We start from the raw sequence: 14,216 nt of genomic DNA, 5'->3' as shown, positions 1-14,216 counted from the left end.
GCGCTATCGGTGGAAAAGCTTCATTACGAGCTGTACCGGAAATTTTCGTTCCAGTTCGACGACCAGATCAACCACCACCACGCGACCGCTTCTCCTCTCGACTTAGAGTCATCACGAACCGATACACTTCGCATACCCGAATATATAATCAAAATGGGCCCCAAGCGCATCCAAGTCGAGCCTCGTGGTCGCCGTGCCCCCAAGGGCTTCATCGGCTCCACCTATGACGCTCTTACCTCTCCCGACAACGCCGCTGTCGTCCGCAGCATTGCCATCTTTGGTGTAGGTTTGGTCTTGTGATATTGAATCAAAGATGAATTAGTGCTGATCAAGGGAATAGGCTGCTGTGACATTCTTGTCTAGCTCTTGGGGTGAGATCCTTCTGCCTCCGTAAGTTGACCCGATGCGAGCCTCGATGACCACGAACTGATTCCTGGACAGTCAGTAAATGACGCCGCAACATACTCGATCAAGAATTTGGAGAGGATGGAAAAAAGCCATGAGCAGGGATTGCACATCCCTCATGAACTACGTAATCGAAATACTTGTACATTAGTTGGCGTCAGTGTACGTTTAGACACGATGGGATTTCAAGGTTGGCCTGTGCCTGACTTGGGCATTATGATATGGGCTGCATAGAAATAGGCATAGCCGTTATGGTTGGGGTTGTAAATGATAAAACGCCTCCCCTACTCCTGTTTGGCTCCTGAGGTTGGGTTGTATTCTGTGAGGACTCGTCATTGCTATGCTAACCACAACAGACTGGAGACACTTATTTTTGAGGATATGGCTTGCGGTGCATTGCTCCCTTGGTAGGTATGTTCATCAGCATCGCGCTTTCCCTCCGGGTTATGCGATCAGTCGAGGGTGCTCCTGCCATCTTTGACCATGGCCTCACAGTCTCCAGCTGCCAGATTCATGACATCTCTGTCGTTTCTACTCTACAATGTTGTCCCAGGCAGATTCATCCTCATCTTTTGAACAGACTTTGACGGCATCGGCATTTGACACTTTCTCTTGATATCATACCATCAAGACGTGATCTTCATCAATATCACAGCCTCGCCCGTCTTCGAAGGCCGCCAACATGAGCACGCATTCGTCCTCCCGCAAGAATTCGCCACGCAAGTTCGTCTCCGAAAGCTCAGATACACGCAGCTTGACCAGCAGCAAGTTCGCCCAGCTTCTATCCAAATTTGAAGTCCTTGAAGCAGTCTCCTCCGTTGGCAGCCCTCCTCTTTTTTCTTCAAGGACGAAGCCCGCTTCTGCTATCAAGGTCACTTCGACAATTGAACAAACTTCATCGAGCGCCTCGAAGCCATCATCTCATGCATCAACAACAAGACGGGAAAGAGGCTCAACAGGTTCCAGCCATGTCTCATCCAGTCGTTTCGTTCCTTCAAGCCAGGAACCCTCTCGTACACGTCGGGTAAAAACCTTTGGTACCCAATCGCCTGTGATCTCGACTAGAAATGCGGACTCAAAGGCAAGGCAAAAGTCTGTGGCTGAGAGGCGAATGATGTTTGAGGCTGCAGACCAACAGGCCCGTATGTGTTGCGGGTGCATCTTTTAGAGAAAGAAGTTGACTGTCTGATAGAAATAGAAGCCTCTAGTCCCACCCGTACTTCCGTTCCTCGTTCACCGTCCAAGTTGGCTCATTCCAAAAGTTGGCAATCGATCAAGACGAGACGGTCAGCAGCAGAGCCAAGAGAAGATGATGCTCCCACTACGCCGATTCCACTGCACGTTGCAAAAACATTCTCGCCTACTTCTCATACTATTCCCTCACCTCGGACAATTCTGGCTTCTGATGATCCTTTTGGCACATGGCGATCGCCTTTGAATCGACCAGACGACTCATGGACTTCTTTCAAGCGTAGCAGCCTCGTCATGAGTGCGCCTGACGCGAGTCCAAGCTACATCAAGTCTCAGTACACCGAAGTGACACCATCGTCTGCGCAGGCGGTATCTACGAGTCGATTTAAGCTTGAAGATGTTCCTGATGATGTTTTTGTTGAAAAGAACGACGTCACAATCGAAGAGGCCCGGCAGAATGGCTGGGTGCGAAATGCTCGCAAGATAGCATCTTCGTTGTCAAATACAGTCTCTGCAGGAAGTTCAAGCCTTCGAAGAAAATCCCGCGGATCCCCTGATGCTCCCAGCCAACCTCCGAGCAATAGCGACGGTCTTATGTCGTTCAGGTTTGCGAGAGCAAGTACCCCAAGTCGCTCAAGCCTACCACGCTCTAGGATTTCCAACCTCAGAAAGCAGTTTGATCAGTGGAAGGATCAGCCAGTGGCCTCTGTTGCTCCTCTTGAAACTAAACGGCGCGAGTCAATCCTAACCAAAACTTCCGCGTCTAGCTCGCCATCGAAGCATCCTCTTTTGGGATACTCCGACTCTTCGGAGTCCGAAATACTGAATGCGCCAAAATTCAGGTCAAAAAGTTATGCTCCTCGTGGTAGCCGAGCTACGGTGGAAAGTCCACAAACTCCAGCTGGTCGGCGTAACACGGAGAATCACATTTCACCTTTGAAGCAAAAGATCGACTTGTTTGAGTCCCTTGATCGCCAGGTTCCTTCATTCGATTCTCCCCGTCCCATTGAGACTAGTAAGCAATCTATGTTCAAGATCAACAAGCGAAAGAGTTCTGCTGTTGGTCCTTTGAGGAGCTTCAAGGGTACCCTTCGACGAATTTCTACATCTTATCGAAGGATACCCTCAGAATGGAGCACTACAAGTTCTAGAGATATCGCCCCCTCCCAAGTTAGGGGCTCCGACGAAGAAACTGTGGTGCAGGGTGGTCAGAGTGTTGGATCTGTAAATGACGAACCGCTATCACCCCGTTCAATTGATGCGGTTCCTGGTCAGCCCGTTCTCGGCCCTTTCGTCACCAACGAAATCATCTCACCTCTTTCGCTGGAAAAGCGATCGTCTCTCCCTCGAAGTTCCATCACCCAAGCAGGCTTCAACATGGATGGAGAGGCTGGACTTAGTGTAGCGCCGCCTCCTTTGTTCGCAGAACCTCAAAGGCGATTCTCTCACACCAAGTATGCCCTCTCCCGAACGGCCAACCGGTTTTCTCTTCCCGACATTGAAAAGGAACTTGAACTCATCGAGCTTCTTGAGAATGATCGTGAGACTGTACCCGCGCACAGCACATTAGTCTCCAAGGTAGTCTGTGAGTTGGAGCAACCCCGACCAATACGCGTGAATGAGCTGAAGCGACTTGTTAGTTTGTGCAAGGAAAAATCCAGAAAGCTTTCAGGAGGCCGCAGCGAGTAGATAAATGCCTCATCGCACAAGTTCCAGATGAAGGAGTAGGCTTGGTTATGTTATCTTGGTGCGACTCGGGCTTGGATGGTAGTTGTTATACAGTATATAGTGTCAATCACTCACATCACATTCTGACTGCCTTACCTTGCAGCTGATAACATAAGACTATGGAACCAACTTTGGACAACACAGTAGACAAAGCAGGGTTGGCTAGCTGAATGTATTCATCGCTATTGTGCGCCTGAGCGCTTATCCATCTTTTAACTAAAGAAGCAAGGCATGGATAGTATCGTCCTTGATTAAAAGCCATCGATTCAAAAGAGATATCATAAACTAAAGAAAGTAGGATGCGAGTTATCTCAAGCACCATCAACAACCGCAGTGGGCATGAAAGCAGTAAAGTGAAGAAAAGCAACTTGTGCCGATACGCCGCGCTAGAAGTTTTGTTTTGGTCGAAAGCATGAACATGTAATACCATTTCCCAAAAGCAGTCTTTTCATGGAAACTGAGGACTTGAAGAGAGGTGGTCTAGATCCGCTCTTCACGTTGCAAGAAGGCTTTGTCAACCCGGACATGATCACCGTCCATCTTGCCGAGCTCGACGTCCTCAGAGTTGATGTGGTCGCGAGACGAAGTCCCTGCCTCACAGCGGGCGTACACAGAGACGTGAGGTCTGTCGGTGGCGCCGCTGCGGTTGGTGCTGAAGCTGGGCGCCTTGAAGCCGGTGAAGGAGCTGGGGCCGCTGACGCCGTAGCGGATGCCGCTGGAGGCGCCGGAGGAGTTGGCGCTGTTGGCGTTGCTGGCGGCGATGCGTTGGGCTGCGAGGGTGCCGAGGGGGAGGATGACGGCGACGGAGGTTAGGGTTAGGGATGCTGCTTCGAAATCGACGAAGTGAGCCCATTCAAGAGAGGCGAAGATGACTGTGGAGTGTTAGTGAGTGGTTAGAGGGGTTAGGAGGGGGAGAGACTTGCCTGGGATGATCATCAGGAGACCGTTGGTCATGACGAGGACTTCCATGGGGGTGAGTGTCTTGTATGACGGTAGGATACCACGGTTGGAGATGAGATGCCAGATGAGCTTGATGTTGAAGATGGCGCACCACCACGAGATTGAAGACACGTTCATGATGACCGTCCACTTGATGAGCCAGAGCATGTGCCACGGCGGAATAGTATCGAGATTCGCCTGGATCTGAACAGCCGTAAAAGCAATCCTCACACAAATCGTCATGAGAGAAATGACGAGTGAAAGACCAGTGATGATATACTTCCACAGATTCGGCCACAGCTTGACCATCGTCCAAGCCTGGCTCATAAGCATCGACTCAATCGAGATGACGAGCAGGAGTGAGATGATATTGGCAGCGATGGCAGGCGCATACCCACTGGTAGGAATATGGCTAAAGTCATGAGACCAGAAGGGATAAAAGTCGGCGAACTTGGAGATGTTCCAGATACAAAGCAGGACCATTCTGACGGAGCAGATGACGAGACTAACGATCTGGAGAGCGTTGAAGGGGCGCTTGAACTTGGAGATGGGCACCATGACGAGGAGGACGACGAGCATGACGAGACAGGCGCCGAGCTGAGTGGCATAGTTGATGACGGTGTTGACCATCATGCGACGCATCTCGTCGACGAGCATCACGGGTATGCTGATGGTGGTGTTTCCATCTGCTGCTAAGAACGTGACGTTCTGCGTAAACGGATCAAAGGTCGACATTGCTTGCGAATCTGATAGTGAAAGGAGTGAAGTGAAAGTGAAAGGGGGGGTTGGTCTCAACGTGGCAAAGATGGATATAGTTCACGAGGCGAACGGAGAAGTAAGAGGTCTGAGCTCCTTCAAGATATATATAAGAGAACAGAGGGAAGTGAAGTGAGAAAGCAAGTCTTGTATAACGTTGAAGAGAATTGAGAAAGTGGCAGCATGGTTAAAACAGATATCACACACCAGGCGAGAACGGTCTTGAAGAACAAACAGCTAAGCTAGCAAGCAATATGATATTGTCAGCGGCAAGGAAGAATGTGAGCACTGCAGTAGTCAAGGAACAGGATTTGTATTCAAAGGGTGTTATCACATTCAACCAAGAATGAAGGCCAAGGTCGGTGGGGGTTGAGGTTGGTCTTAGTATTGTTCTTGCATTTCGTGGCGTTTTGAGGCTTAGTATTGTTCTCTGAGCCCGCTAGACTCGTTCGGTGCAGGAGATCGATCCGTGCATATCTTGACAGGTCGAGAGCTAACGGTCCAAGCGATGGATTCGTTTCTTTTTTCCCGTGTTCCTGACTCCGTGCACGCCAATTGCCGTCATGCATGGGGTGAACGGGAGTCTGATATCAAGAGTTTAAGTATCCGCATTGGTCTCGATCGGTAAACTCTCAATCTGCCCAGTCTTTCTCAACCGTATCGGGAGCTATTCGCCGTATCCATGGCTTGAGATCGCAAGATAGACTTTACTGGTATCCAGCTATCCGGTCGACTCAATCGTTTGGCTCCGTTTCAAAAGTATGTTGTAATCCGCCTCTTACTTGTCGTAGTTTGCCCAGTGCCTGGCCACGTAACTGCTACACCATGCACGATGCCAATATTGGAGCTCTTCCCGGCTGCCAGCTGCAAGAACAATACTAGACCCCCGCTTGGCAAGTGAGCTGCGTCAATCCAAATCTCGTATGGTATCCCGTCATGAGGCCAGGCCCATTCCTTGCCCAATCTTTCGCACAAGTGCTTTTTTCAGATACCACTCTCTGGCAAGAGTTCTCGTCGTCTTGGCAAACACTGCTGGTGTAATGCGGCCGCGCTCGACAGCCCGTCCAAGCATGAATATGGCGTCACCTATAGCTCTCTCCTCTGCCACTAGTGTATACAGCTGGTTTGCGACCACTGTAGGGGCTACAAGGAGCTCGTCAACATCCGGAATAGGATGGCTCTTAGATCCTTCAATCACGGCATCCGCTTTACGAAGAGCATCGTGTAGAATATTAGAGTTTGACGTCAAAACATTCGACAATTGTGTCAACTGGCCACCTTCAGCCTGGAAGGCTGGTATCGCTGACAACATTGCTGTTCTCTGTGCCTGCAAACCAGCCATGCTTGAGTCGTTCTGCTGCCGGCTGCGCATCCTGATCGAATACAGTGTCTGAGCTAACTGTCGCAACAACGCATCCTTTTCGGGATTGGGCGGGATAGGAGGAGCCGCTACGGTAGTATTTGGCAAGCTTAACTCTAATGGCTCATCAAGTAGATCAGGAGGTGGTGGTGGTTTTGCAGGGCTTTGTGGTGGTGGAGCTGCCTGGGCCGTCCATGCCGGAGGTTGCGGAGGCTGTTGATATTGCTGGTGCTGTGGTGGCATTTGCCATTGTTGTTGTGATGGAGGCGCAAACGACTGGGTATCGTTCATGTATCCAGGTTGCGCAGCCATTGACGGTCCAGCAGGCAGCATATGACGAGTCGCATACTGCTCCTGAGGGCGAGGCAATCTCGGATCCTGTGCAATTGGACTTCCAACTTGAGGTGGCAGAGGAGGAGCTGAGTCGTACCGTGACATGCGGTTAGACTGCGCCGGGGAGCGTCCCGGGATTGGAGGTAAAGGCGGTCCATTCTGAGATTGTGTCTGCGCAGGTGATGCAGTTTGAGGGCCCTTCGGCGGTGGTGGAGGAGGGCGCGGCTGTTCTGAGGGATGCGGATCTTGTGTTGCAGGCCGCGAAGTTGATCCCATGCCAGGAGGCAAAGGCGGCACGGGAGGAGGTGTCGGGTTAGCTTGAGGTGGAGGTGGTCGAGCCTGTTGCTGCCGAGCTACGACTGGAGGTTCTTTTGCGAAGACGTCGGTTAGGATGTTGAGGAAGTCCCGTAGGTTAGATTTCTGGTCATCCTGTCAGCAACAAAACATCACAATGTAGCAGTGGCTTGGGGGAAACGTACGTCCCAGAACTCAGCCCATCCCACCAAATATGGATGATATACCAGACCCTGCGGGTCAATATGCTGTCCCGGTCGAATCATCATCGTCTCCGTCGGCACAACGTATATCATGGGTGGTTCTCGCGGATAAGCATGTGGCACCCATATCGAAACGGGGAAGCGGTACGTCGTCCCGCGAAAATTAACAGGGAGAGTGCCCGAGAGATGAAGCAACAAGGCATTGGCGCCGTTCGAGAACGCTGGTGAGGGTCAATATCCGGATGCGACAAAGCTGGAGTTTAGAGCGCAAGCTGGGTTGGTAGCTCTATGCGAACGTACTGTGCACATCGGTTCGCGGCGACAGCGAGGGGAATCGGTCGAGAGCCTGCGCGACATCGTTGTAGGCACGGTTTACATCGTGATATTCCTGCAGCGCGTTCGAGTTAGCTCTTTTGAACGAGCGGGGGAAGCTTGGAAGAGGAGGGATACGTACGCTTGTGAGAACGCTGTAGAGCCAGTTCAGCACATGTTGCTGGACAGGCATCGTGGTATCTGCCCGGGTATATGGATTTATACTCTGAGATATTGAGGAAGATGGAGCTATTCACATCTGAGGTTGACCTTGAAGGTCGTTGTAGCTTGGTTCGGTGTTGGTGGTTCGTGCGTCTTCCATGCTGGACCTCACCTCATGCAATCGACGTAATGGGGTACGTACCGTGCACCTTCCTAAAATCGACCCGAGCCGCGGATAGTGGGGGTGGGGGTTCTAAGGCTTCAACACCAACTGAAGCAACTGAAGATAAAGTGAGTGAGTACAAGTTTGTCTTCGTTATCGCTAGATATCTGAGAGGGAGACTCAAGCATCAGTTGCTCTTCATTGCTGTGTTGCTTGAGTCAAATTGCTTCTTAAATATAGCTCAGAAAGTCATGTCAAAAAAGGCATCATCTGGATAACCTCTATCTCACAACGATCAAGTTTCGGGTGGTTGAAGCCATAACTTGTCGCTTTCCACCAACACAGCTGAAACATATCTGAGAAAATGGCCACTTGCCCGTTGGTGACTCTCCCACCAACAGCGCAATACTCTATTACTCACTGTTTAACTATGTGATCTGCACGCCGGAAATAAAACCTAGACGTTTCCCTCTAGCTGTAGGGTAACAAAACCCAACCATTCAGAGACTCAACTCTAACTCAACAACACTCTTCCTAAATCATACGAGACCCATCAACCGCATCAATTAATAACGCCCTCCCATCAACGTTACCAAAATCCCAAGCCACAACACATCACATGTTAATGTGAATTACAAATCCAATCACCATAAATCGGCCGAAGACGGCTTCACGTCCGCAGCCAACCCGGTCCCTCCGCAACCTCTTTGGCACTTACAAGTTCAACCACGCAGGGAAAAACACATTATGCGCGCTAATTAAACTCTTTTTTTTTCTACATCCATGTGGCGTCTAGAACCACCCACGGTGGTTCTTTGCAACTTTTTGTCCACTCATCCGAATCGGCCAATCATGCTCTCTGCTCGAACCGTTTCGCCGCAGAAACTAGCACGAGAAAACATGGGAAGAGTCATTTACAAACCTCGTAGTCTATCTTCTATCCCCGGAATTTTTTTAACCTTTCTCTTTTTAAAACTCTCCATCATAACCATTATTTTACAACTACGGGCCTTGGCTTTAACTACCCCAGAGTTTTTGAAGCACCGTTGTTATTTCTTCGTCTCTGATCTGATCCTCCCGGAGCGGCCCCACTATTCCGTCTCCGGTCCCCGGAACACGGCTCTTTCGCATCTGCTGATTCTCTGTTTCAGCCTGTGACTTCTCCTCTTCACAACACAACAACTTCCAGAGGGAATATTCATCCAAAATGCTTCCCTCTATCCCAGTTCTAGCCGAGTATGGTATCTCGCCAACTCACGGCTTCCTCCCGGATACTCTTCCCTTAACCCGTCTCCCGGATCCTTACTACAACAAATGGGAAGCCATCGCCGCAAACCTCCAGGCTCTTATTCTCAGCCGCAGACTTCGCGGTGTTATCGACAGATTACCCGTTCTGTCGACAATCGGTCTTGAGCATGACGCTGAGTGGCGACGTGCCTATTCGCTGCTAGGCTTCATGGCCCATGGATATATCTGGGGTGGTGATTCACCGTCAGATAGACTTCCTGCATCTATCTCTGTTCCTCTGTTGGAGATCTCGGAGCATCTGGAGGTACCGCCTGTTGCGACGTATGCTGCTGTTTGTCTCTGGAACTTTAAACCCCTCTTTGTTGACGAGGATATCGATAACCTTGAGAATCTCGCCACTCTAAACACATATACTGGAGCTCTTGATGAGTCGTGGTTTTATCTTGTTTCAGTCGCTATCGAGGCTCGTGGCGCGCCGATTATTCCTTTAATGCTGACGGCTATTGCTGCTGCTCGCCATGGAGACAGTGCTGCTGTTACGCGCTGTCTGCGCACTTTCGCAGAGCGCCTCACAGACTTGACGAATATTCTTCAGAGGATGCACGAGAGTTGCGATCCCACCATCTTTTATCACCGAATCAGACCTTTCCTTGCTGGAAGCAAGAACATGGCAGAGGCTGGCCTCCCCAATGGTGTCATTTACGAAGATGGTTCCGGCACTGAGGAATACCGACAATACAGCGGTGGCAGCAACGCTCAGAGCAGTTTGATTCAATTCTTCGATATCATTCTTGGAATCGAGCACCGTCCAACAGGCGAGTCTCGCGATCCTTCTTCAGACACCGATCGAGGCCGTGCTGCGAACCGACACAACTTCATCATGGAGATGAGACGCTACATGCCCGGTCCTCACGCCCGCTTCCTCAACGACGTATCCAACGTCGCCAACATTCGCGAGTACGTCGAATCCCACCACTCAGACAAACAACTCTGCCTCGCCTACGACGCCTGTCTCGCCATGCTAAGCGCCTTCCGCGACAAGCACATCGCCATCGTGACACGCTACATCATCAACCCGTCCAAGCAAGTCCGCGCGCGCAGCCGCTCCCGCAGTCCCGAAGTGACCCGCAACAAGCTCAACCTCGCGGTCGCATCGCGCAAGAACAGGGAGAATCAGAAGGGCACGGGCGGCACGGCTCTTATTCCGTTCTTGAAGCAGGCGAGGGATGAGACGGGTGAGCCGGCGGTTGAGGAGTGGACGAGGCGGTTTATGAAGAGGAAGATGCAGACGGAGGGGCGGAATGATTTCTTCCTGGGGAAGACGTTGCAGGATGATGTTAGTCTGACGGAGGATGTGGAGATTAAAGGCCTCGCTGGGTCGTGGACTATGGATGATGAGATTGGCGGTATTTGCCAGTATTAGAGGAGGATTTTATACCAACGAAAATGATGATTGATGGGTAAATTACATGGCTTGGGTAAGGGAGTAATTGGATAATTTATGGTAAATGCATATGATCAACTCATTGCAAGCGTTGGAAATAGATGAACAATACTACAGTGAACTGCAATCGCTTTTTTGTTCGTAAGCTGAAATACGCTCGTATTCTTGAGCACTTTCAAAACAGAGGGTAATTTTTCTCCAAATTAGCCTTACCAGTGAGGGTTGCTGTTCCATGTCTTCGATAATTTTGTCCTCGATGCCTGTACCTCTAATCGTTGCCAGATCAATAACCTTATACCCTACCTAACAAAAACAAGCTGCCGAGTCCTGACTCTGACAGGATTAGTTACTGAGTTATACATACCCGTGTACCAACCGTCCAAATGATGTTCCCAAACGCCAAGACATGCTCTTGTCCCATGTACCAATACAAGGCACTGCCGTGATAAACATAACGCCAGTCGTCGTACTCATGCTCATACTCATACAATACAATCTTCAGTCATCAACACATCTCGCCACACACATTCTGCTTCTTTGATGCCACTTCGCTTCATTGGGGGTTATGGGTGCGTATCAAATCATTTACAACTCTTCTCGCCGCATCTTGCGCGTCTGTCACTAACCACCACAGCAGCCTCCACTCCTCATCCATCAGCCACGCCAAAACAATGAGCACAAGCAAACAGCCACCAGCAAGGAAGCCTCAGTACTTCTAAGGCTTCTATCCTCACAAACTGTGTTGCTTGTCTGTTTGTTTGCCGTTCTGTAGGATGCCGTCTTCTGCATCGAACGAATCCTTCATGCGTCAATGCAATCAGAAGTCCGTTGCCCACAAGAAACAGCATCCTATCCCCTATGATCATTGATCATCTGGCCTTCAGCCCACCACTCTCACGCACGCATCCACTGGTCTTTTCTGCCGCCAGGCGACAACACAAGCTCTCCCGAGGCTTAATCTCACCCGCATCCTAGCGGGGACATCTTCACTGATCAAAGCCTGAGTCTCTGCGCTTTTCTTTTCCAAGCTCAACAACCAACACATCGCCTCGCGGGGTATATCCTTCGCAGGGTGCCGTAATTTTCGAAAGTCGTTAAGAGCCACGTGACAGCGTCTGTCGTTCAAATCGTAGTAGTAGTCCTTGGGTGAATGATCCAAAGTTGTGTCTGAGGAAAGGTGCCAGATAACGGAGAAACCGTTCAGAGCCCCCAGTAACCAAGGATCCATGCAAACAAGTCTAGGTGAATGTTGGAAAAAGGAAATTCGTTGCTAGGAATCTTTCCTTGTCAAGTACCGACATTTTCTCGCGGGTCGTGATAGCAAAAATGCTGTATAGGCTATACGCAACCGCTGGAACAATGTGGCATTGCTCAGGTGAAAGATAAAAAAGAGGTTCAAAGATGAATTCGGACGGACCGAAAATGCCATGCAAGTCGAGGCCAGACAAGTGATGCTGGCAAATGCATGCTTCGGATCAAAGAACAAGAACCAAAACAAAGAAATAATTTGAGGGTAAGGATGTAGTGATATGTTCACGTGTCGGCATCAAAAAGAACAACTGTTAAAAAGCAAAAAGTGTCGGCCATCCCAGACCGACGCTCTGGGCCGCTGCTGGGACATACGCCACCAGGGGCATACACCAACAGCTACCTCCAGTACCTGTTTAAGCCACGGGAGCGATAGAAGCAACGGGAGGAGCAGGAACGCTGCCAATATCAACCTCCTGAGGAATCTCGCCAACACCGGGAGCGTTCTTCTGAGGGCAGTCACGAGAGATGTGTCCAGCCTCACCGCACTGATAACAAGTCTTGCCAGCAGTGTTGAGAGGACCGCCGTTAGGAGCAGTGCAATCCCGAGAGATGTGACCGAGCTTGCCGCAGGCATAGCACTTCATGGCCTGAGCCTGGCAATCACGAGCAAAGTGGTTGGGACCACCACACTTGTAGCAAGTGGCAGGGCGAGGACCACCAGCGAAACCACCACGGCCGTAACCACCGGGGAAGCCACCACGACCCATGGGAGCACCACGGCCCATAGTAGGACCAACAGGGTTGGGGCAGGCGCGCTATTACAGTCAGCTATGTTCGTTACTCAGGGTAATACCATCACATACAGCAAGGTGACCGGGTTGGCCACAGTTGTAGCAGCGGCCGCTAGTGCCAGTGCCGCTCAGGCGGAGGGTAGGGCAGTCAGCCTGGACGTGACCAAGACCCTGGCAGTGGTAGCACTGCTTGGCCTCGGTGGTTCGGGGAAGAGGGCATCCGTTGGACTCGTGGCCTTTCGGAAATTAGATCAAGTCTGTCGTGACATATCAGTGGCACGTACCGGGCTGCTTGCAGTTGTAGCAGAGACGCTCAGCAGAAGAGCAGACCTCAGCGTAATGGCCAACATTGCCACACTTGTAGCAAGCACGTCGAGAGAGGGAAGACATTTTGAAGATGGGTCTGAATCACCAAAGTTAGTAACATTATTCCATGCAATGTTCAGTTGTGCATTGCGGTGCTGCTGCTGCTGTATATCTGTTGTCGCCTAGTCGCCAGTATGGATATTTTGTCGCAACTCCAGGGTAGATCGTAACGGCATGTTTCATCGTGTCTTTGATCCAGCACGGAATGATCTAATATGTCTAGTGGTTGAGGTCGAGCACGTCCTTGCAAGGCGCCCAGGACTCAAAGTCGACGGCGACATGGTGGTTATTCCAAGTCATCGTGAGCTTCGTCGTCGCGCAGATGCCGTTGAGGTTGCCACAGATCTTGATAACTCGGCTCCAATGTTGAAGGTCAGGACAATGATATTGTCCAATTGGTATTGTCGAATGATAAGCTCTGACAATCCCAGATCTGCAACCCCGCACTTCGAGTATGCCGAGGGGCAACACCAAGATCAGAGCTCTCAAAGGGACAGCGAGATAAAAGGCGATATAGTTCGGACGCGGACCGTTGAAAGCCGGAGCTTGCGCCGGAATATCGGGTCGTACACGGAGGCCAGATACGGAAGGCTTTTGGAAGTGGGCTGTTGTGAGGCCGAAAGCTTCAAACGAGGGATTTCTTGCATCGACGGATTTGAGAGCAAAGAACGAGATTCGAATCGCAACAAAAAGTCGATAGTGATCATGTATTCGATAAATTCGAGAACGGGGGCCAAATGTATTTCGATATTTGCGATAGGCGAGGCATGTCGAATATGGGCGTTTGTTGTCGCGCAAAGGAGGGGCAGCAGCAAAAACCAAAAACAAACCGCAATGCAGCAACGCACACACACTCTAGCATCAACATACCTTTATGGACTCGGAGGGAGCTTGATGGGTAGGTAGAGTAAGAAAAGGGAAAAGTATAAAACAACGGTGATCCAATAAGTGGATTTTGTTGAACAAAAATAATGAATAGGTAGAGAGGTATTGAGACACTCACTTCAACACCAAAAGAAGCTGTATTTGTTATGTATGGTTCTTTGTCTTGTCCTAAATGGAAACTGGGAAAATGGGAATAATTTTTCGAATTAAAAAATTTTCAAAATGAGGGGAGCGAGCTACCGCGGGCACACACACAGCGCAAGGAGCGAATGACACACTGCCTGCCATTTCTTCACCATGCGACTGGACACTGGACAAACCCCCGACTCCCGAGACTGACACTAACAAGGCCTAACTCGAGTTACCACCCACAAACGAGTCGAAT

The 14,216-nt window shown here is 50.4% G+C and overlaps 6 protein-coding genes across 8 annotated transcripts; 3 read left to right on the top strand and 3 right to left on the bottom strand.

Annotated features, from left to right (window-relative positions):
- Positions 1–153: 153 nt before the first annotated feature.
- FVEG_09282 (hypothetical protein) lies at positions 154–394 on the top strand (the record flags this gene model as incomplete). The annotated part of the gene is made up of 2 exons (XM_018898274.1): positions 154–282; positions 341–394. 2 exons carry the CDS (start codon positions 154–156, stop codon positions 392–394), a joined length of 183 nt encoding a protein of 60 aa, XP_018756123.1.
- Positions 395–1,087: 693 nt separating this feature from the next.
- FVEG_09281 (hypothetical protein) lies at positions 1,088–3,471 on the top strand (the record flags this gene model as incomplete). The annotated part of the gene is made up of 2 exons (XM_018898273.1): positions 1,088–1,547; positions 1,598–3,471. 2 exons carry the CDS (start codon positions 1,088–1,090, stop codon positions 3,283–3,285), a joined length of 2,148 nt encoding a protein of 715 aa, XP_018756122.1. The 3' UTR covers positions 3,286–3,471.
- A 333-nt stretch (positions 3,472–3,804) lies between these two features.
- FVEG_09280 (pheromone alpha factor receptor) lies at positions 3,805–4,998 on the bottom strand (the record flags this gene model as incomplete). The annotated part of the gene is made up of 2 exons (XM_018898272.1): positions 3,805–4,196; positions 4,248–4,998. The coding sequence occupies 2 exons, from the start codon at positions 4,996–4,998 to the stop codon at positions 3,805–3,807; spliced, it is 1,143 nt and encodes a 380-aa protein (XP_018756121.1).
- Positions 4,999–5,953: 955 nt separating this feature from the next.
- Positions 5,954–7,730, bottom strand: FVEG_09279 (hypothetical protein; the record flags this gene model as incomplete). 2 transcript variants are annotated; one of them, XM_018898270.1, is made up of 4 exons in its annotated part: positions 7,664–7,730; positions 7,510–7,597; positions 7,192–7,430; positions 5,954–7,132 (listed from the first exon to the last, which is right to left on the bottom strand). In XM_018898270.1, the coding sequence occupies exons 1-4, from the start codon at positions 7,712–7,714 to the stop codon at positions 5,954–5,956; spliced, it is 1,557 nt and encodes a 518-aa protein (XP_018756119.1). In that variant the 5' UTR covers positions 7,715–7,730. The 2 variants fall into 2 exon arrangements, with proteins under 2 accessions (XP_018756119.1, XP_018756120.1); XM_018898271.1 differs by having other exon boundaries at positions 7,192–7,597.
- An 814-nt stretch (positions 7,731–8,544) lies between these two features.
- Positions 8,545–10,740, top strand: FVEG_09278 (indoleamine 2,3-dioxygenase). The gene has a single exon (XM_018898269.1). It carries the CDS (start codon positions 9,054–9,056, stop codon positions 10,515–10,517), a length of 1,464 nt encoding a protein of 487 aa, XP_018756118.1. The 5' UTR covers positions 8,545–9,053; the 3' UTR covers positions 10,518–10,740.
- FVEG_09277 (cellular nucleic acid-binding protein) lies at positions 10,628–14,194 on the bottom strand. 2 transcript variants are annotated; one of them, XM_018898268.1, is made up of 4 exons: positions 13,817–14,194; positions 12,865–12,983; positions 12,653–12,816; positions 10,628–12,604 (listed from the first exon to the last, which is right to left on the bottom strand). In XM_018898268.1, the coding sequence occupies exons 2-4, from the start codon at positions 12,968–12,970 to the stop codon at positions 12,203–12,205; spliced, it is 672 nt and encodes a 223-aa protein (XP_018756117.1). In that variant the 5' UTR covers positions 12,971–12,983; positions 13,817–14,194; the 3' UTR covers positions 10,628–12,202. The 2 variants fall into 2 exon arrangements, with proteins under 2 accessions (XP_018756117.1, XP_018756116.1); XM_018898267.1 differs by lacking the exon at positions 13,817–14,194 and having other exon boundaries at positions 12,865–13,792.
- Positions 14,195–14,216: the final 22 nt, after the last annotated feature.

The sequence above is a fragment of the Fusarium verticillioides genome, chromosome 5 (assembly GCF_000149555.1).
Source record: "Fusarium verticillioides 7600 chromosome 5, whole genome shotgun sequence".
In the NCBI taxonomy this organism is placed as follows: Eukaryota; Fungi; Ascomycota; class Sordariomycetes; order Hypocreales; family Nectriaceae; genus Fusarium; species Fusarium verticillioides.
The sequence above is the reverse complement of the archived record's forward strand: the minus strand, read 5'-3'. Positions and strand labels throughout refer to the sequence as shown.